Source organism: Empidonax traillii, unplaced genomic scaffold (genome assembly GCF_003031625.1).
Source record: "Empidonax traillii isolate 1590-97213 ecotype Southwest subspecies unplaced genomic scaffold, ASM303162v1 scaffold178:size2223814, whole genome shotgun sequence".
NCBI lineage: Eukaryota > Metazoa > Chordata > Aves > Passeriformes > Tyrannidae > Empidonax > Empidonax traillii.
Genome location: NW_020955371.1, coordinates 2,157,081 through 2,180,457, shown reverse-complemented (window position 1 = coordinate 2,180,457; position 23,377 = coordinate 2,157,081). Strand labels below are relative to the sequence as shown.

The 23,377-nt window shown below is 36.4% G+C and overlaps 1 protein-coding gene across 1 annotated transcript in view; it reads right to left on the bottom strand.

Moving 5' to 3' along the window:
• Positions 1 to 286: 286 nt before the first annotated feature.
• The window catches only part of LOC114058629 (receptor-type tyrosine-protein phosphatase N2-like), a 334,161-nt gene continuing 311,070 nt past the window's right edge, over positions 287 to 23,377 (bottom strand). Inside the window, exon 12 of the mRNA XM_027886151.1 lies at positions 287 to 351. Coding sequence (XP_027741952.1) covers positions 293 to 351 — 59 coding nt within the window. The 3' untranslated portion in view covers positions 287 to 292. The remainder of the gene's footprint in view (positions 352 to 23,377) is intronic.

Here is a 23,377-nt window from a genome sequence, read left to right as displayed (position 1 = left end):
GCCATTAAGAGTTCAGGAAAACAAAGCAGTACAGGGCAGTAATCTAGGACAGCATGTAGAGATTAAATAGTTGACTCTGAAAGTATCATTTGCATAGAGACTGCCTACTGAAATTGAGTGTAAACAAAGATACTGGTCCTGGTATCTGTGTAGAAAACAACTTGCACTGTGTAAAGGTCTGGGCTGCAGATGGATGCAGAGCAAAGAGTGCCACCTACAGAACTGCTGGAAATAGTTACTTCAATGTATTATGTCCCCTTTCCATTTGCAGACCATCTACGATGATGTTTAGTTAGCACCGTCTGGTGAGATTAAATCCAAGCTGCAGTGCTCTCAGAGCCAATAAATTAACTGAAAAGCGAAGCAATGTGAAAGCAAAGCTTCTAAACAAAAGACATGTTTGAAAAATTTGCTAATACTGCAGTTATAAGAAATCATCTTGCCAGCTCAGAACAAGCCTGCTTTGAATGCACACTCTTCCCACGTGTTTGACATCATAATATGGCACATTTGATACTTGCACAGAATCCACAATACACGAGAAAACCTCAGAAACACTCCTGCAGCATTTAACTTTCATAAGAGCTCTTTGTGCTACAAGCTCTCAATGAAAAGAAGCGCCAAAGTTAAAATCTGTGCATTTCTTCCTATTTTGCCTCCATTAGTTGAAGCCCAGAAACATGCTGCTCAGTGAGGTTAACTGGATGGCAGCTTCCTGGGTAACTAGGGGCTAGTTGGCAGTTTGGAAGCAGATGGTAGGTTAAATAGTCTCAGCTGGTAGGAGTTTTGCTCTGGCCTTTTCCACCTCCCTTTAGGCTAATACAGGACCATATTGCGACAGGAAGATTTGAAGTGGTGGTCAAAAAGTACAACAGGCATTCCTTATCCACATGCAAATATTTCCCTATCCAGCCCGTAAATGGCTGTCATGCATTTAATGATGACCACACTGATAATGATAATAATAAGTCTGGACCGTGAGCTCCAAATTGTATTAAGAAATGTGCAGTTCTGGGGGTGTTTATACTCAGGTATTGGGTCTATGATAAAAAATGAGAGGAGGCTGCTGTGGCAGGGGAGAGAGAGGAAAAAAAAGATCTTTCCTTTTGTATCTGACGTTTGCAAAAAGTTTTAAAACCCTTGGGGTTTGTGTGTCAGATGGCTTGCATATCCTGAAAAATCAGACTATTTGGGGCTGAACCTGGTCAGTCTGCTCAGCTACTGTGTGTCTGCCAAGGTTTGAGCCAATAACATATTGCAAGAGCCAGGGTAGTAATTATACAATCTGATCTCTGCATGCTACCAAAATACACTCATAGCTAATGATGGCAGTGCTACCATCATTTAGCAGGTTGAAGAAGCGTGCCATATTTAATGTCTGCTCATGAGATCACTCTCCTAGTCTGAAAGAGATTTAAGACACTTAGAAATGTGCAGCTACTCCTTTCTGCTCTTTTCCAACTGCTCCTGGTCATATTGAGTCTCTCTGCTCTATCCCTCAAATAAACAGGAAAGCTGCTCTCACCGCTCATCTCCACATCTACGAAATTACTTTCATGGTGGCTGAGTGCTCTCTGCTATCCAAATTTCTCTCTTTCAAAAAAAAAAAAAAAAATCCCATTGCTTTCATTTTCTTGTGCTACTGAGCTGAACAAAGATAAAAGGAGTCAAATAAAGATTATTGATTTATTGTTATCATTTCTCATTCCTTCTCCTCCTTAGAGGCATTGTTGCGTATTTTATACAAACACATGCAGCAGCAGCAACGCCATGAACAACTCAGCTTTGTGACTCTTTGCAAGCTTGAGTTATCAGCAGCCACCTGTGCCATATGCTGAACTGAGGAATTAGTGATTTGGAAAATTATCCAATCCATACTATCAAATCAAGGGAAAGATCTCTTGTTTGCTATTACTCCCTCAGAGCTTGGTGCTGCTCCTTCTTGCATTTGATAAAATTCAGGTATAGAACTACAGCACTGGACCTTTACAGTGACAGTTCACCGGGCTTTATAAGTATATTCTCAATGCCACAAAATATGATAGAATTATTACCAGGGGGTAATTATATTGATTTTTTTTTCTCCCTCAGGTTCAAGATAGGTTGTATAACTGGGAAGTTACCGTTACATTCCTATTCTTACCATGCATACAGTCCAAAACAAAAGGAAAGCTGGAAATTCAGTGTAGCAGAAGCTAACATCCTCTGCAAGGGCACTGATAGCTAGAAAATACAGCCTTCTCACATCTCCTAGAGGTGTATTATGAGACAACTTGTCCAGAACCAGAACATGAGCAGTCATGAGGCCTTAGAGATGACTTTCCAAAAGAGATATTAACATGGATTTATTAAATGTTTCTATGAAGGGCAGAAAAATTAGACCCAGTCCACAGCTTGAATTTCTTTTTTTTAATTATTTTTTATTTTTCAAACCCAGAAACTTGAAAAAAACCCTGGCATGGCTTAAAACTCAAAAAACAAAACAAAACAAAACAAAACAAAAAACCTCACAAACAAAAAAACCCCGAAACCAAAACCAAAACCAAAAAAAACACATAGAAAATAGACTTTAAGAGAGAAAACCCAAAATACTGAAAGGCACCAGTTACACTCTATGAATGCAGAATACCTACCAACATCTTGTAAACAACTGGGTGCACTAAAGTTTTCAGAAGAACAGAGGTTACATTATTATAACTAAGTATCCAACTTATGCTGCAGCATGTCTTTTATTCCAGATTGGGAATAGAAACTGGCTACCACAGTTCCCCGGTTAGGACAGACACCTCAGGCTGTGGTGAAACATGACCTTTATAGATACCTAGCAAAAAAACATTTAGGAAACAGATATAACATCATGACCTTTTTAGATACATAGCATAAAACATCTAAGGGGAAAATCCTGCCCCTCTTCCTTTCTGCCACAGAAGGCACGGACACAGCAGGAGCTGCCCAAGGGCCGGTGGTGGCACTGGGAGCTGCAGGTTTTACTGAACCCTGAGATGACAGCAGCAGTGGGACTGATTACACCAAACATTGCCACCTACATGCCTGTTATTCAGGCTCTCCCTGCAGCTGCTGGAAGCAGGCAGGCAGCTCCAGAAGTGGTGTTTAAAATAAAGGTCTAAAGCAAAATACAGGAATTGTAAAATATAATTCCTGAATTGTTCTTTGGAGGCACTTCTGTTGCTTTGTCTACAGAGGGACTGCTAATTTATGATGAGAGTTCACTCGGGTGAATGGCACCTCAAGGGATGACACTTATTACACCCTCTGGTGACAAGGGGCTGCTTAGATTGCTCCAGCACACAGGAGAGATCATATTTTAGTGGAATTAGTGTAGGACACAGTATTTCCTCGACCAAACAGAAGCCAAGGCTCAGTGCTATTGCTCTGTGCTTTTGCTTCTTAATGGAAAATAATCGTGTAAAACTGGAATTAAGTTTATGTCTGACTTTTGTTTTTCTTTTCTCCCACGAAAAAAAAAACACCATAAAAAGCAAAGAGGAGTTTATTTTATTGAGTCTGAGCAATTAAAGATGTAGCACAGCTAATGACAGTGTTTTGCTGCTCCAGTGGTCCTACCACAGGCAATCCCCTTCCAGATACAGTCTGTAGGGTATTTTTAGCAAAACAACGCCATGTTACTGAACTTTCAAAGGAAAATTTTGGAGGAATGAGAGCCCAAAGGCTAATCAGAATTGGAAAAAGAGAATTGAAATAAAATCCCCAGGAAGGAGCAGCACTACTCACAGAAGTGTGTGATGAAAAAATCAGGAAAAAAAAAAAAGAATAATCTTTTAATGGCAAGATTCAAGTGGATAGTTAAGTTAGGTGGAAATTAATTAAACTTTGGAACTGAAGAGTTTTGTAGAGCCCCATTGGAAGTCAAGATGCTGAAAGAGAAATATCTGATTGTCTAAAATTATCTTAAAGTCAAAACCAAGTAAGAGATAGTTGGAGAACATCAGAATGAGGAGAATGAGAACAATTTGCCCCAGACTATGAAAGGTTAATGAAGCAGCTAAGGAAGAGAAAGGTCCATCTGAGAAGCCAAATGATACTTTACCTCAGTGAAACAGAAGACCCTTGCTCCTTTCTACTAATTAAGAATAAATACTATCAAAAGAGAGGTGTCAGGCATTCTGGAACAAATAGCAAGCTTCTGAAAAAGCATCTACAAGTTATGTGAAATGTGTAGAAAATACACTCTCTCTGCTTCTCTGATGTGTGCAGCATACTGTGTTATATTTAAAATCAGTTCAGAGATACAGAATCACTCCTGGGGATTCCTGACCAGTGGATGCAAATGACAGCTCAAATCAGAAAAACAAAGCACTTGGAAGATGATGATAATAAAGGGAGTAATCAGTGCTGGTTTTGTGAAGAAACATCATACCTTGTTTCAAGACTATAGCTCTATGTGTTCTTTTCTAGAAAAGCCACCTTAAATGCCCCAAACTGCCATTTCGACTCCCCTCACATATATTGTAATGTCCTTACAACAATTGTGTCACTGTAATTGTTGGAGAACTATTACACAAATTAGATTACAAGTACAATAAATTCCCTTAAAAACTATATTACATATTTAATTTTAAAAAGATTGTATAGCTTAGCTCCCAGAGTGTTTACTATACTGGATGCAGTAACAGGGGCATAACAGCAAAAGCAAGCAAGATCTTCTTTAAGTTTGGTTTAGTGCCGAAGAAAATGTCTTAGAGTTACAATCTTAGAAACCTTGTGACATGTTGATGCAATACTGATTAAAGAAGAACCTTTTGACAAAGTTTATTCAGATTGCCAAAATAATTTTTCAAGGTCTGTTGCAGGAGAGGAGTGTAGCTAAGAGGTTATAAAGCAAAGAGGAAAACTCTGCCCCAGAGAACAAATGACCAGAAGAGAGAAAACAAAGAATATGATTAAATGGTGCATTTTTATCATGGTGAAAGGCTAATGACAGGGCATCCTGTGGTTACTTTCTAGGTCACTGGCTATTTAATAGATTCATTAATAATCTAGAAAGGGATGGTGTGTACATAGGCAGCAAAACAGGCACATAGTAATTTTTCAGGTTATTCAGGACAGAGAGGACAGAGAATTGAGTTCAGAGTTTTACCAGAATATAGGTTTGTCTTCTGTTGACAATTTTGTCTTAAGTTATCACCAACCAATACAGTATTAAAACCACAGGGCTGTTTCATAAAGAAACAATAGTTTCATCATCATTTAATTCTTTATGAACTAGAAGTTACTTTGACTTCACCAGATAAGCCTACAAGTTACACATATTTTTTATTTCCTGTTCTCTTTTTTCTTTTAGAAAATCTCCCAGAAAAGAATATACAGTTTAGCAGTAACACTAAGAAAATATCAAGAAACTCCAGATATCAAGCTTAATCCAATTAATATAAGTTCATCAATGCTTAGCTTACTCTTATTTTCTAGATGTCAGTACTACTCATCTGGCCTATCCTCCTCTCAGAGGAAGGGAATGAAAATAATATATTTTTTAAATTAATTTTCATTCTTTCAAAAATTAAATACATAAAGCAATAATCCTGTTTTTAAATAAATCAAACCCAATGATGAAACTTTTACAGTTAATACCACCTAGAAGTTGATTTTTTTTGAGGAAATATTCACACAAGATTACTTTTACAATACAAGACTTAAGAAATTCACCCATCATTCCATCTCGTGCAAATGCACATGTGCTATAATATATCTAATTTCTTTGTCCCTCACAGACCTAAGAAGAGAAAAATTGTCAAGTTCTTGAAATCTGCACAGCAGCCATACCCTGTATACAAGTGTGGAATCATAAGACTGCTTCTTAAGGTCAGTGCAGCTTATGGTAATGAATATGGAAAGGTTACTATTGTTGTCTTTTGTTGATTTCTCCTCAAAAAAATGCAAAGAACAAAAAGGTCACTAAGCAATGTTTCTAAGCTACTTTGGAATTTACTAATCTATCACTGAAGAAAATAAAGAAAGGGTTAATAAAATATATGCTAGACACAGAAAAGCAGATTAGAAGTGGCATTTAACTGTGAAACCTTCTTTAGGCAGAGAAAAAATAACCCCAAAATCAGAAAGGAAAGCTACTTTCAGACTTTGATCACTAAATAAATATTTACACACTGAATAAAGCTTTTTAAAGTACAAGGCCGGAGCACCATAACACGTCATTGAGGAACACATCTGTGACAGTGGAGTTGACATCTAGTACTGTTATGAGTGATAGATGCAACAGTTCTGTGAAAACTGTTCTTGTCCTGATCAGTGTCAGAAGTTACTGTGACAGTTTTGTAGACCAAGCCTATACTGGAAGCGACTGAAAAAGCAAGCAAGGTGACAATGCAATGGGGAGAAAAGACTCCATCGTGAGGCAGTAAATTAACAATTGAGAGATGTCCAAGGAGGATACAAACTTGCGTTTCCAAGCTTAGAGAGTGAAGTGTTTGAATTAGAGGAGCTGAGAGAAGAGAGAAGCCAGTCAAAGGCAATCTGGATTGGCAAACGGATAAAGAAACTAGAACTCCAATGTGTCCAAAGGCACTGCTCAGTCTTGGGTCCGGGCTGGGGAAATTTGGATGCAATATGAATTTAAAACAATGTCTCTCTCCTCTGACATGCTTTCGTTCTAAACAAATTATAAATGGGTTTCAAGTCATTATTTGGTTGCTGCCAGTGTCTCCAAGTGGAGGGTTTGCAAGTAAGTCAGATCCATTGTGGAAACCCGCGGTGACAACTGGGAGCTGTAGGGTCAGGAGATTACCTGAGAGAAGGATAAACTTGTAATTTCATCTCAATGCACAGAGCTGGGGCTAGAGAGCCAGAAATGCACTCTGAGATGTACTCCTGAAAGAGCATGAAGAAAAGGTAAATTTTTCTAAGAAAAATTAGTGAGAAACTAATAGTGTTTCTATATGGGTAATTTCAATGTATATGTCAACAGAATATGCGTGTCATTCTGAATTATGGCATATATTTATATTTCTGTGGTTTTCTCATGTTGTGTGGCCCTTTAGCTTGGCAGTAACTTGTCGACAGTGTTTGTTCAGTGTGATGACAGAGTGGAAGAAGCAGCATAATCTTGACATTTTGGCATTACTCTTCATCTCTCTTGCCTTTTGTGGAGGTTACTATATTATTTAAAATGCCAAATGCTCGGAACAATATAGATAAGCCAAATTCCATGAATTTTAATGGGAATATTTTATACTTCAAATTCAAAATAGGTTTCTTGTTTGAGAGGAGGATCAGCTTTGAAGATAACTGTGCAAACAGTGACATCGTCACATTGAGCTGTTTGGTAGAGTAAGTTATGAATGAAGAAGAACATGTAAGTATTTTCATGAAACAGCCCTCCTTTCACTGATAGGGGATAGGTTAATCTATTTTACGAATTTTGAAGTCACAAAGCAATGGATGTTTTCTGTGTAATGGATGGAGCTGCTGGATTTATGTGATCATATGTTTGTACTTTTATAAAAATAGAGATTACAGAATTAAGGCACGTAATTACCCATGTTGCAGAGGAAATAAGGACTAGCAATTTATCTATTTTCTATTACAAAGAATGATATCCTTAACAAAAAGAAATTTAAATAGAATTTTAAAATGGTAGGACCATTTTCTCCTCTGAGCATACTCTTTTGTGCACATACAGGCAAAGGCTTTGAGTTTGAATTTGCTTCTCAAGCAAATTTTATGTTGAAAACACACATGATGTTATGCCCAGATGGAGTGCAGAGAGAAGAAAAGAACTTCAGATTTCATCTGCGTTTTTATTTCAGTATATATGTCAAATGCTTTGCCTTGTTTAGATAAAGGTCAAGAAAACACAAAGATTTTCTTTTCATCTGAAGAGATTTTGTAAAACAAGCAAGATGTAGGTGGAATGATTTGGAAATGAGTTTTTTTTAAAATTCTCTACTGCAGTCAATTGAAGTCCTGAAAATACAGCTTAATTGTTGGAAAATGTATCCTACACTGATACAGCCTTAACTACTCCTTTGTCTTGCAAAGAGAAATCAGCACCAACTGGAGAACATGACACAGTCTGACACAAACTGTTACAGAGCCACGGAGAAGGTACTGAGCATAGCAGTGCTGCAGGAGGAGAAAAGGGAAATAAGATAATTATTTGTCCTTTTGTAGTGTAACAGGATTGTCAAAAGGTCCGTGTGTGTTTAGCAGGGGATATGTGCTGTTTATTTCGAAAGCCTGAAGTCAAGCGAAGAGAGAATGAGACTTGGGGGAAATTTATCCCTCCATATCATTAAGTAGCATCCTAAAACACAGGAATCAGATTATAATTATTTATTTATTTGTTTATTTATTATTTCATAAGCCATTGTGTTTGGCAATGCATTTTAAAAAATCTGGGTAAGTTAGTAGAGGACAGACATGTTAGAACACGGCTGAAGGTCAGACACATTCTTAAGACAGATTCTCTTCAACTTCTCTTTAACTTCTGTATCTATCTCAAATTGTTACAGGACATCTCACTTTTTCCTGAAACAAATATAAGGTTGATGCCTGTGGTATTTACTTACTCTGAGGGCATTTTAATGATTAGCTAACTCACCCTTGCACAGAAAGGCAGGAAAAAGGCATTAGTTGGACAAATTCAGTAAAGCACTCCATAAGTGGTGATAATAATGACTCAACAGTGATTCACTACTACCTGAGTTATCTAGGTAGCAAGGGATGAAAAAACTACTCAAGTACTCCTGAAAGGAATCAGTCATAATATTTTTTCACTCCATATGGGTAAAGTAAAATTTAAAAAAAAAATAAAAAAAGAAAAAGGTTATTTTGGATCTTCTCCATGAAAAAAACTCCACTGTATAAAGTATAAAAAATACTTAATGCTCTTTTACAGATTATTTTTTGTGCATATAGATAAACTGGAATGAAAGTTGATACAGAAAGTTTAAACTAATTATATTTCTGGAAATAATTATCTCTAACCAAAGTGAATGACAAGTCAAACAGATGACTCAGTTTCAATGATGGCTAACATAAGCAAAAAAAAACCCATCAAATTCTTTTCACACTTTAAATATGAGAGGCAATACCCAGAACAGACTATTCAGGTGGACTAGAAACAGATTTTTTCTTTTCCTTCCCAGATATTATAGAATTCTACAAAAAAACTGAACTACTGGAAGAGTGAAATCAGTTGTGTCAACATGTACATGCACAAGAATAAGAACAAATGACAAATTTGACATAAATTCTTCCAGAGAAAAGTTTCTTTATTTTTGTCAGGCATGAGAAAGGGAAAAAAAAAGATTCTGAATTTTGAAAAATGATGGGCTTTTTCACTTATCAGCCTGAAAAATGAAAATGTTCGGAATGCTCTGTAAAAGTGACCGTAAAAAAATATTTCATATCAAATTAAAAAGGTTATTATGTTTTCATTCTGATCAACTCTATTTATCTACTATAAAAATGCAAGGCTAGAACTTCTATACATTTTCAGTGCATCTTGATGCAGGTATCCTTATATTTAAAAAACGGTTCAGCTGTGCTCTGTTCAATTAACACTAGCAGAAATATTTACAGCAATAGAGACATGGTAAACATATATTTTAGAATCAGATACTAAGAAAAGATTTTTTTGCTGAGATATAGCACACACTTTTGCAAAATATAAAAAGCACCAGTGCTCACATGTATCCTTTTCTCATTCAGGGGCAAAACTCAGCTTTCCATTTCTGCTCCCTTATCTCTTTTAAAGTGCAAATACATTTCCTGTAACCATGCTTTTCAAGCAGAAAACGGCCAATGGATTGTTTTTTTTTTTTTAAAAAAAAGAGCCTTTTCAGAGCAAACCGTAACTAAAAGAAATGGAACAATTTAGAACTTTGTCCTTCTGCACTGAAGATTTTCAATTGACTTCACTTGCATTGGGATTGGTGCCCTAAAGGACATGTAGAAATTAGCTTTGAACGGCTTACTAAATAAGTAGCCCTAACTGCACTCCTTACTGAGATACAAAGCTGATCATTAATAACTTGGTAATTTAGGGGAAAAAAATCAGGGTTCTCAAGCACCTTTCAGAAGCTGACTGGAGGACTGCATTCAAGGAATAATGACAGAAATGAAAGAACAAAATTGCAACCATCTTTCTTCCACTAAAAAAAAAAAAAAAAAAAAAAAAAATCAATTTCTTGATAAACCCTGGGTCTTGGACACTCTTCACACGGGAGAACAGAAAGCACCTTGTCATTATTTTTTAAAACATACATGAAGATAAAAGCCTTAATTGGTGAAAGAGAAGCACCTGACAGTGATTTGAAGATTTTCATTTCTGTGAACGTAAGTCAACTGCTGTAAAGAAGGTCAGCAGAACTTCAAAAAGATTTAAAAAAAAAAAAACCCAAACCACTCTAGCCTTTCCTTTATGCATTTTTCTATCTCATCGAGAGAAGAATCAAACTCCTGCATGAAAATATCTGTTTTGTTCCAATAACACACAGGAGCTCTCCTCCCGAAGCCCTTGCACAAACAAACACCTCGGAATTGCCTCCACGGCTAAGTTACCTCCCTGCTCTGCTCATCTGAAGCAGCTGCAGCCAGTGGTTTAAATCAAATTCATACAACTCAGGGAGTGATATTTCCAAAAGAAAATAACAGCTAATATAGAAGAAAATAAAAGAAGGCTTGATATTAAACTCCAAGTTATTTAATTTTAAAGATTGAAGCTTGGACTGGGGAGAGGGTTAAGCCTAGAAATGATGTGTTCGGAGGACAAGGTGATTTGATGCCACGCTCAGTGACCAAATTTTGGCAAAGAATAGGAGGGGACCAGGAGGGATGGAAAGCTCCTTGCTGAAAAAGTTTGAAAATAAATTTTCTGCACTAACTCAGTTTGAAGATCTGACCTTAGCATGGAGACAGGTTTCACCCCTTTTCCCCAGCAAGATGTTGCAGCCCCATGGAAAAGTGCAGTGGGAGATGAGCATCTGCAGGACCAGGGCATTAGGCTGGTGCTGCTCGGTGAGATTTGAAGATTTCAAGACCTAACCACTAGGAAGTTTTGCAGATCTGTGGTGGTTCCAATATGTCCTAAGCTCTGACAATAATAATAAAAGAACAGAGGGGATCATGATGACAGGGACATGGCCCCAGTATGCTATCATATAAATAAATATTATCATATTTCCTCATTAATGATCAGGATCAAAACTTTTAAATCAAATATTTTAAAGGGAGAGAAATGAAACTTCAAACATTATGGTAGGCAAAATAATTCAGATAGTTCCCTTATTTAATAGCAGTTACCTTTGAGTCTCTTCTATACATTTCCCTCTGCTTTAAGATCTTTCCTTCATTCTTTTTAGTGGTCTTCACCATTCACATTCACTGGAATGTAGATGGATGTAGGTAGCTAAATCACTTCTGAATTTTTGCAGAGCAATTTTTTGGTTTCCTGGCTCAGATTCTGTTTCTTGCCTGTTTTCATCTACTATGTCCCTTAACTTTCCCTCTTTATTGTGCCTTAAAACCTCAGATGTTTCTCTGTTGGATCTCTCTCTACCTTTGGATCCTCCATCTGCCCCTTGGAAAGCCTGGGAGCAGGCAAAAGGCTGCTCTGAGCATCTTCTGCCTGCAGACCGCTCACAGGAAAGGAGGGCAAGTGTGGCTATGGCTGGAGGTAGCAGCCAGACCATCTCCTGCTTCTCCAACCCTCCTATAAGCTCCATACTATGCACCACTCCTTACCCAGGAGGAAGGAGATGCACAGTACTGATGATGCTCCTCCAGCACCTTCCCATTTATCACACCTCAAAGCTGAGGACTTTTACTAGTTAATGCTTAAAAAGACCAAAATTATACCTGGTGGAGGTTGATATGAAAAATCTGTACAAGGCTGAGGTGCCATTTGGTCTGTAGGATTTGAAAACAAACCCACAATCCTTCTCTGTATGAGTCTGACAGCTCCTATATTAATTGGCTATTGTACAGCATCCATGCATGCAGTGCTGGTAATTAAGGCAGAGTCAACACTCATACACCCCCAGATTTAAAGAAAGATTGCTTGGTTAATTAGGATACAATTTGGTTTTGTATGCTTCTAGAAATTGCTCCAATAATAAGTTTGTGTAGTATTATTACAAAATTAAAAACTGTCAGCAAAGCAGCTATAATTAATGTCTCTGACTTGAAGGCATAACTCTTGAATTTTGAGAATTACGTTTTCTAATAGTAGGAGAAACAATATTGCTCGGGTTTAAAAAACTGAATTTAAATCAGTTTGCTTATCAGGAAGATACCCAATTAATATGATGTGTTTTCCTGGAAAAATAAGGGGGAACCCATTATTGGGTTCCCCCTTATTTTTCCAGGAAAACACATCATAATAATTTTTTTTTTTTTTTTTAGAGACAGAAAAGTGACAAATTCCCTCAGCTCAGCAATACAGGAATTTCCAGCTTAAAGACCTCACCCTAAAAACTTTACATCCTGTATCTGACACACAGTATCTCCTACCAAAGCTATGCATCTAAGCACAGCAAATTGTCATTTTTGGGGCAATGCATAGCAGGGAACAACAATAACGAAGGGAAAAAAAAAAAAACACAAACCCACCTGACAACAGTATAAGCTACAATAATAGAGTTTAGGATGTAATCACTTAGCTGCTGTCTCTGACCACAGTGGTAGAATACTACTTTCCAGCTGAGTTTAGGCTCTGAAGGTCATTAGAGATGTGTACCAATAAACATACACTCTGCTATCAGATTAGCAGACAAAACAGTTTCCATGGCAACCCTTGGACCAGAGAGCTTGCCTGCATTCAGCATTCATTTAAAATATTTTTTTTTCCTCTCTCAGTCTCCTTGGAGTCAGTCCTGTGAAACACAAGTGCTTGCAAGCTCTCTAATCTGCGGCTGCCTTTGAAAACCCATCCAACGGGTGTTGAAGCTGAGCCAATTAACAGGACGAGAATTGGGTGAATTGCAGAGAATCTGGCAAGGCTGTGTTTACCAATTAGGGTTTTTTTTATGATGCAAATGTTGCACACCATGCAGCAGGAATAAAAGCCAGCTATGCTGAATATGAAACTGTTAATTGCATTTTTCAGAGACACGGCTACAAGGTGAAACTAATCATACAAATGATAACTGGGTTTTACCACCTACAGTGCTTTGGTATTGCACTTGCACTAATCTGTATTAAAATAGCCCATAAATTTTTACAGCAAAAGAAATTGCAGGCCTTAATACACCCTCCTGAATTTTGGGGGACACAACGAATCAGGGGAATTACATATAAGTAAAATGGAAATTAGACATAAGTAACAAGAAAGGAAACAAATTATTGCTAATAAGTATCAAATGTGGATTTTTCTTTTTTTTTCCTTTTTTTTTTTTAAGAAAATGTACATTTGCTACAAAAAAAAGAGAAGTATAATCTATTCAACTCAAATGAAAATCCTTCTAGTAAAAGAGACTGGTAAAGATTTCAACGAGTAGGAAGTTTTCTGAGGGAATCAGTCCAACCAAAATTTGGGGATGAGGATGGAAAATACTTGAATCACAAGTCCTAAAGAAAAACTGGATGATGGATATTTACGGAAAGATATATTAGATAATTTTCAAATAGCAGGAGAGTCTGATATAAAAAACCCTAGATTGCTGAGGGGATTTGGAAATACTTTAGTCTAAAGAGAAGCTTTTGAAGAGGACCTCATGTGTAATTGGTCCAAGTTTATTTATTTATTTTCATGTATTATAATTCAGCATAGGAAGGGGCAGACAAACGGATTTTGAATCTAGACTTCTCCATAAGTTAAGCCTTATTTCTCCATGGGTAAAAATCACCTCAGTTAGGGGAGCCCTTGACGAGGAACACTTTTAAAAAGCAGTTATATTAAATCCTTCAATAAAACAATGAAATCTGATTTTTTCCTCAAACATTCCTCAGTATGAAAAAAACTCCAACCCAACATGTTTTTCTACCACTTTCTCCTGTAAATGTGACACTGAAGGTTTATCATTAGATAAAATTATAGATTACTTTTCTGATATGCACCTGGTGAATATTTAGACACAAAATCTTGCCACTAATACCAATAATACTGCCTCTACCACTATCTCATCCACCTGGAAGTACAGGATACCTCGAGCATACTTAGCTAATTTTTTCCTGTGACAAATTAAGTTAAACAATGATGAGAATTAAAACAAGGTCCAAAGGACATTTGAGGAAGTAGGTTCAGTTGTGTCTAGGTGGGATAAAGATCACAATAATTTTGGGATACCGATTCCCATAATGCTCTAAAATTTTTAATCGATCCTTCATGGAATCCCTATGAAAAAAATAAAATTAATTATGATCTTTCCCATTGAATATATAATTCCTGTGTCAGTCATATAGAATTAGAAACAGATACAAAATCTACTACCATCAAATAGGTTGCCATAAAATTATCTCTATGCCTGTACCTTTGTCTTTTAGAAGACAAAGCATGCAGCACAGAAAACGTTTGGAGAGCACAAATATTTGCTAAACTAATGTATTTTGTGGTCAGCAATCACATGTACATGACACTTAGATAAAGAATAAAAGCATCAGGCAGAGAGGGTTTTCAAATGTCGCATTTAAAGAAGAGGATCAAAGTAAACGCTGCAAAGAATAACCACAACTAGAGTAATATGCTAGACAACTTCAATTGAAAGTGGCATGGCTTAAAGTAACTAGATAATAGGGTTGAATAATGCAAATGACCATATCCCATGTGGGTTTGCACTACAAGAGATCCTAAAACCACAGAAAATTAGGAAAAGGCATTGAAGAGCAGATTCTTGAAGAGATTTTCCTAAAAGAATAGAGAAAATGAGGACAGCTGGGAACCCTGAATGCACAGCAGGATGAGGGGCAAGGGAATGATTTGCTCTATAATAAGAACTGAGGGAAACATTGACAATTGTAGAAAGTGCATGAAGAAAACTAGCCAGGAATGAATGGCCCATGTGTCTCTGAACTGCTCTGGCAATCAATCATCTGTTTTCCAGCAAAAGACAAAACAGAAATTTGAATCGCAACTGCTGCCAGGGTGTGCTTAGCCCACACCAGAACAGCATTAAGACAGCACGAGAAACTCTGTCAGACTTGATAAAATGGTTATTAGAAGGGATGAGTTTTCATGAGCTTCAGAAGACAGATGGGTCACGTCAGAAATGAACTACATCTAAATGACATGCTTCTCTCCATTCTTTCGTGTATTTATTTACCTGAGCTTTTCATATTCTTTGGTTGATTCATAGGATGCTAAAGTCACCCAATACCACTGGCATATACACATCTGATAGCTGAAGATCTGAATTCTCTTCAGAGGTTTCTCCTAACCAGGAATTCACTGCAGGTCTGTTCATTTCCATTGTCCATAATGTTAAAAGATACAGATTTATAAAACCTGATTTGCAAGAACTTAGCAGCTATTCAAAAGTGGCCAGAAATAATTTTGATTTCAATTGTTACAATGTATAAATTTGAAGACCTTGGGATTAAAGTGAAAAGGAAAAAATAAAGTAATTGAGATAATGATCAAAGGATAACAAAACAGAATTGTTACTGAAGATTATAAAGCGCTGAAAAATCTGACTGATTATCTCTACAAACAAGCTATCAGATTGCTGGAAATTGTTGGAAGCATGGAGGCTATTTGGAAAAAAGATAGCTTTGCAATGAATGACAAAATTAGGATGTGCCTTGTGTCCCTGAAGTTGTAGATAGATGAGCAACAAATCCTCTGATTCTTGAGAAAGATACATCACTTTAAAATTACTGCATCAACAGCAGTTCAGCATCATGGTATAAGGAAACTCATAATTTTTGAATAAGACTACCTGGCAACAGAAGGCAACTGTGAAGGTTAGAGCCTAGAGCAAATATTTCAAGTTATAGGTTTAGAGTTATAAGTGAAATGTAGGAGAGTTCCCAAGGCTTAATTGACCAGCTGGGAATACTTTATGTACTCAGGTTAATAAGCTCAAGGAGATAATTTAGGCCAGAAGATCACCAAGTTTAAAATTGGAATATTTGAAACAGATCTTTTTTTTTTTTTCAGTCATGATTTTTGTTGATTTTTTTTCCATTTTTTCTTTTTTTTTTTTAATTTATTTTTGCAAATAGGAAAATGCTGGTTTACACATCTAAAATCCTGTTATTTAAAGTTGTTGTGTAGAAATAAACAGTTGCCACCACATTAAGAATATACATGTGCTCAACAAATACTCTCCTCCTTGAAGACAGTTTGATACTATAAAGACAAGAATGAGGGAGAGAGTGAGAATGAAAACATGAAAATTACTAAAACAGTAACTAGACAAGGTTTTGTGACACTGTTGCTTATCCTTGAACACACTTGCCTTATTCACCTGCCTGGGGATCTACTACTCCTAGGTCTTCATAAGAGTTTTATTTTCTATTGCTAGAACTTTGATGCTTCTTAATCTTGCTCCAGAGTTTGCAATCCCATCGTAACAAAGCAGGTATATACACAACTGGTATACACTCTGAGTATACTGGAAATCTAATTTTTTACTATTTTCTACCCAGTATCACTACTTTTAAGAGGTGATATCACAGATGACAACCTTTACTATGTTAACAGGGAACTTCTCCAAATTAGTATCAACAGAAATGTTTTCTCCCTCCCAGGCACCATGGTGACTGCAGCACTAAAAATAAGCACTGTCTAAAGGGAGATGAATGAAAATACGAGCGGGGCCTTCTGCAAACCATAGCCAAGAAATTCACTAAAATTTGGACAGAAACTATACGGAAAGAATACTCACTATTATTTTTCCAAGAAGCATTTGATATGCAGGTATCACAGAGCTGGAGCCACAGTAGCAGGAGCCAGCAGTGTCCTACCTGTCCTTCTACTGACACAGTTCCAACAGACTTTTACACACAGTTGCCGTAATTGCTCGACTCAAAGTCCAGGTACTATGGGGTTGTAGTCAAAGTCACAATGATTAGCACAATATAATCACAATAAACCTGGTAAGTAAAATACCTAGACATACTGCTGGCCTAAGAGGAACCTGCTGCATCTGCTTCTCACAAATTCTGATTTACTGGAAGGAAAATTTGCATTTCCTGTATTTTGTCTAATATGTTAGAGTAACTAATTTGATAAATTATATAACTCCTTCAAAAAACAACTGGATGTCAAACTGTAAAGAAAAGCTGAAGACTGTATACCTCGAGGAACAATTTTTTTGAATCAGGAAGTGGTTAGATTTTTAATCTGACTCATGTTATTGTGTCTATGTGTTTACTAGCTGTTTCTCTAAAATCTTTTCATAATCCTAATGGGAAAAGGAACAATTCTTTCTCTACAGATCACTGAGACCTCCAGAGAGAGTAAAATCAAAGTCCAGGAGTAGTCTGAATAGTACAATTTATAATACAAAGCAGTAAAGTATTCCTTAGATTTCAAAAACAATCTTCTAGACCAATATAAGGTAATAGAGGAAAATAAAGCCCTGGTTTATTTTTGTAAGGTTTCCACAAGTAAAGTTTACAGCCTTCACCCCCAATGGATAAAATCACTCTATTTCTCTCAGAAATGAGAGAGGGGAAAAAACAAAACAAAACAAAACCAAACCAAAAAACCAAACCAAACCAAACCAAACCAAACCAAACCAAAACCAAAAAAACCCACACCCAAACTAACCCCCCAACATTTTTCCTTGTAGATTAAAAGTAAATGAAAAGAGGGGATGCAAGAGCGTACCATTATCTGTATTTCTAGACATGGTTTGCTATTATGCCTTTCATTACTACAAATGGTATGGTTGTCAAGTCAAAAGTAAGCCAATATCCACATGATACAGGAGGACCATGTCATTTATCGAGAGTCTGAAAGGTAGAAACTTTTCAGTGCAACATTATTTTCCCATCCTTGGAATATAGAATTGTATCCAAAATGCTGACTTGCAGCTATAGGGTGATTGAGGGGAGAGGGGTAGCCAGCTTAGACATCCCTGTGAACGTGATGATTTAGGAGCAATTACCTGAGCAGGACAGGACACACCAAGCCCAGCTTGAAGGTCACTACAGGGACCTGCCAGCACATGCGACAAACCTGGTGGTTTGGTTGTGTGGATCACCCTGAACATATGAATTCACTGGGCTCTTACCACCAGGTGAGATAACAAAGTCAAAATAAACCAGGCTTTACAAGAGGGACCACAGATAAACTCAGTAATTAAGTTGGAACTGTGTTTGTTCAGGTGTCAATATTGAAGGTATACATTCATATTGAAAAGCTTTGACCTAATTTTAGAAGCCATAGATACTTTAATCCATTTTATGATAGATTCAGTTAAGATACATTGTTTAAATATAGTTGTAGCTATTAAATCTGAACATATATAACATCATGTAACACCTTTTGAACTTAGAGAAATGTGTGATGTATAAACAGGGAATTCTTAGTGTAGATTCCTCTGCTTAGCAGTCTGTAGTGTTAATTCTACAAATAAACAATGTTTTTTCATTTTTCATTTTCAAAGCTACCTATGAAAATTAGTAATGGCAATGGAATGAAAGAATGGAAACACATAATGTTTAAGTAGCAGGCCGAAAACAGAAATAGAAACTAAAAAGAAAACCAAAAGGACAAACAATTCCCTTTGACTATTTTCTTTCCTTTTTCTCATTCTTTTTAAAGATGCCTTCTCAAATAACAGCACAGTGTATAGTCATGATTGTTAGAGTGGTTGCTCAAGAGTTGCAAAAGTATTTTCCAACAATGGTCATGAGATTTTTGAAAGTAAAAACAAGAGAGATGTATGGTACATTTCATGTATTGATTGACCTTTGTATATGACAGAAAAGTACCTTCACTTTGTGAGCACAAATTACAAGAAAGTTTGAGGCAACATTTTTACCTTTGGACTCACAGATCTCAATTTTCTTTTCAAGACTGTAATAAAGACTAACCTGTGGTTCCACTACCCCAGTGTAAGCACAAATTGGCTGAAGCTTGATGTTTCCTAGGGCTTCACAGCTTTTAGGAAGAAATGCATACTGACAAAAGTGTTGTCACCTCCCCCATGTTCCACTATATCCCAGCCTGGGTAGAAGTGGGGAGCACAGCCCTCCTCAGGGAAATTACAGCAGAAGAAAATTGTACGTTCCCAGAGCACTGGAGCTGCGCATCAGCTGTGCAGGTTGAAAAGGTTGAAAGATGAAACTTGCCCTCTTTGAGACATAGAACTGGATACTTTTTGAATATCCAGGACACGTTATTCAAAATCTGGACTAGAGAAATCAAGATGTTCTAATTCACAAGTTTGTAGCTGAGAAATGAGGTTATATAAAAAAATGTCCTCTAAAAGTAGAGAAATATCATAGAATCATAGAATCATAGAATGGGTTGGGTTGGAAGAGACCTTAAAGATTGTTTAGTTCCAACTTTTCTGCTGTTGGCAGGGACATCTTCCACTAGACCTGGTTACTCAAAGCCCCATCTAACCTGGCCTTGAACACTCCCAGTGATGGGGCATCCACAGCATCTCTGGGCAACCTGTTCCAATGTCTTGCCACAAGAGATGAGTGGTTCATTGAGGAATACTCTGAGATTTTACAATTACCTGTTCAGACACATCAGGAAGTCTTAAAAAGGAGGAAACAGACCTATTTCACCTTTTACAAAACTTCTACCCAGGAAACACTTCTTTTCCCAGTGATATAATTATTATCTTTTTCTAGAGGGGACATTTTCAGGTTTGCTCTGTCCCGTATACATTTTCAGCCCCAGTTGAAATAATCACAACTCAGTTATGAAGACCTCATCAATCCCTGAATTTCAGATACAGCCAACATATTTTTTTTTGCAGCATTTTGTAAGACATCACCAGTCATTACATTTCATTTCCCTGTTTTCATTTCTAGTACTGAATACAAAAATTCAAATTTTCTCATATTTCCAGGAGTCCAATTCGGTAAAGGAATGGATCTGTAACTGAACCTTTAATGATGGCTCAAATTAAATTTTTGCTGTAGATAGTGATATTCCTTCAATATACTGCTAAAAAAAAGGGGGGGAGAGGGGGGGTGAAACCAGAAAAAAAAAAAAAAGGCTAGGACAAACGTAATTCAGCAGATCAAATCCCCTTATTTCTAGAAGGGGTGCAGTATGCTGTGGAAAAAAACCTCTATAATAACAGAGGTAAGACCAGAAAGGAATGTAAATAAAGAGAGAAGCATATATTACCAAAGTTAAGCTTTCTAGATTAGTGAAACAGAAAACCTCCTATGGATCCAGAATAAAAATTTCCATTCAGTTTATTTTCTATTGAATGGGTTACTTTTCCATTTCAGTGACTTCTGTAACAGAGGCAATTGGTTGTTATTGACCATTTGTATGGGGCTTCATTGGCAGTAGCATTTTGAGGCAAGAAGTGCCTTTCCAAAAGATCCTGTGTTGCTTTAAAGCATGTGACAGTTTCAGTATGCCAAATGCATGTCGTGCTGTGAGCCATCACAGCAGTACACAGATATTGATTTAGATAGAAACTGGAGAGCTGGGAAAGATAGAAAGGGCACAGTGTGCTTTCTGATGTGCATGCATTATTTAGCTTTCATAGTTTCATCTGAAGTTAGTGACTATTTAGATAAAATTATAGAATCAGTATCACCACATTCAGTACAGGTACATCAAATTACCTCTGAACCAAAGAGATATAGAAGATATAGCTTATTTCTCCTTGTAGCTACTACAAAAATGGTTTTTAGTGATGATCTATTTTTTTCTACTTGAAAAATACACCCAGAAAAAAGTACCACGTTGTGACAAACAAAGAAAAATAGCATCTTACCTGCTTGGTTCCCAGAGAGATACACTAGAGAAATCTATCACACAAATTCCACTGATTCTAACACCTATGAATGTCAAATGGTTGACTTGAGACAACTAATTGGGAATTTCTCTAATACTGAAACATACTAATATTTACAGAGTAAAGAAGACAGAGGCAAAAGAAGAATGCAAGGTAGAAGAGAAAGGAAAGGTCACAAGAGATCATAACATTTACATTAGTAGCTTGGATTAAGGTCCCAATGTTTTATTTTTATTTCCATACTTTCCTAACATGCCTTTAGCAAAGACAGAAAAACAGTAGCCTAAAATCACCATAAATCATAATTTTTGGAAGCCAGATATTGTACTTCCAAATGAAATCCCAATAATTTATGCAACATTTTATGGGTGACTTCCTGTGTGCAGAAATGAACATGAGAAAAATCCAAGACCCTCATATGCCACTGAAAAATATTTTTTATAGAATTTGCTGTTCAGAGTTTCATACTCTGCAATTCTTACCATACTTGTGTATGATGACAGGACCATGCAGAAATGACTGACAAAGGCTGAAGTTTCAGTAGATGACCATTATCCTTACATTCCTATGCTCATTCTGATCTACGAGCCATCTGCACAGAAACATCCTTAATTAACAGTATGAGTAAGAAAAGGATTACTGTGTGAAGAAGCACTTGCAGACCAAACTGAAACATGCAAAATCTCTTATAACAAGCTGACAAATAAATATATTCACACAGAAACACTTATTTCACTTAACAGTGCAAAAACATCGACTTTCAGTCAAACACACACAAGCAGATGACTCTTACACTGTAACCTCTGAGTGCTGAAACCTTCTAAAAACAATGAGCTGTTTTCAGACAAACAAATTAAATGCTTCCTGTTGTATTTTTCTACCAAAACATTAGATAAGTATTTAGTGGACTTTAAAAATTAACTTATGGTTCACCTGACAAGAAAGTTTTTCTTTTAAGGAAAAATAAGCCAACTACACTTCTCACAAGCGTCATCACCACCTGTATAGCATATATTCATACAAAATTGTAAAGATACTATATATATATTTAGTAGAACATTAAAACAAACCAAACTATATCATACTAGTTCCACCAAAAATGTATGAAATGATAGGTGACTTTTACACTGAAAATTATTTATTCAGTAAATATAATAACAACAGGAGTCATTATTTTTTACTGAATACAGAATCCCAATTACATATGGCATGAGGATAAGACTAATTTAATCAAAAGGAAAAGTTTCCATTTATAATTAATACTAGCCACTGCATTTTATAATGCCAGTGATACCTTAGAAACAAGATATCATTCTGGACACTTTTGAAGTTGTGTCTTTAAAGTTAGGATTCTGTCTTTATCAGAGACAGTTTTATTTATAACCTCACATAGAAGTGCACAAATAGACAGAAAGCATACATTTAGCTGTGGAATTGCATGCAAAAAACTGTTGTTACTGCAGCTTCTTTTCTGTTGTCCACTGTTAAATTTAGAAATCCTTAGAAAGCCTTAAGTAAATTAATGAATTCATATCAACCAAAACCTCAAAATGGCATTTAAAATTTGAAATAAGCTATGTTTTATTATTTAAATATGAGTTAAATCCCATTATATCTAAAAAGATACCAAACAAACCTCCCCTCTGCCATACACAAATAACCCCAGACCAGCTGTTTGCAAAAAATTATCAGGAGAAGATTTCTAAAAGCAACCCAAAGTCCTGAACATAGTGCTCTAAATAAAAGTTAAGGAGATGGACAAGGCAGGACTGGAAGAACAACCCTTCCCATCCCTAGACCTTGGAGAAACTACAAGGGACAGTTCAGCAGCATCATAATTCAGGGCCCAGGTCCTGACAGTCTTTTCTGTGCACTTTTCCTGCTGAAAACATCACAAGAACAGCTGCTTTCACAGGATTTTTCATGGAGTCTCAGGAGATCTTCTTGTTATGTTACTGCAGTACTTTGAATGACAGTCAGATAGCAAAAACAACAAGAACAAGATCCAAAGAGAGGAAAGAGTGAGGATAGGGGTCATAAAGAGACAGGGAAAATAAAGGAAGATAAGGAAAAATGGATTATGAAAAAGTAATTATCAGAAAATATCAGCAAATAGAGGGAGTTGGGGAACCAAAAAATTAGACAAAAATAGAAATTAAGTGAAAAGATTTACAGTAAACAAGTGCTATGACAAGAGATAGGAAAAGAAAAATAAAGAATCTATGCCGCCGAAAAGAAAAAGAAAGAGAGAGAAAGAGAGAGAGAAAGAAAAAGAAAGAAAGAAAGAAAGAAAGAAAGAAAGAAAGAAAGAAAGAAAGAAAGAAAGAAAGAAAGAAAGAAAGAAAGAAAGAAAGAAAGAAAGAAAGAAAGAAAGAGAAAGAAAAGAAAGAAAGAAAGAAAAGAAAGAAAAGAAAGAAAGAAAAGAAAGAAAGAAAGAAAAGCGAAACTTGCAGTAAGAGGCAAGAGATGAATAGAAACTAGATGCTGTGTAACTA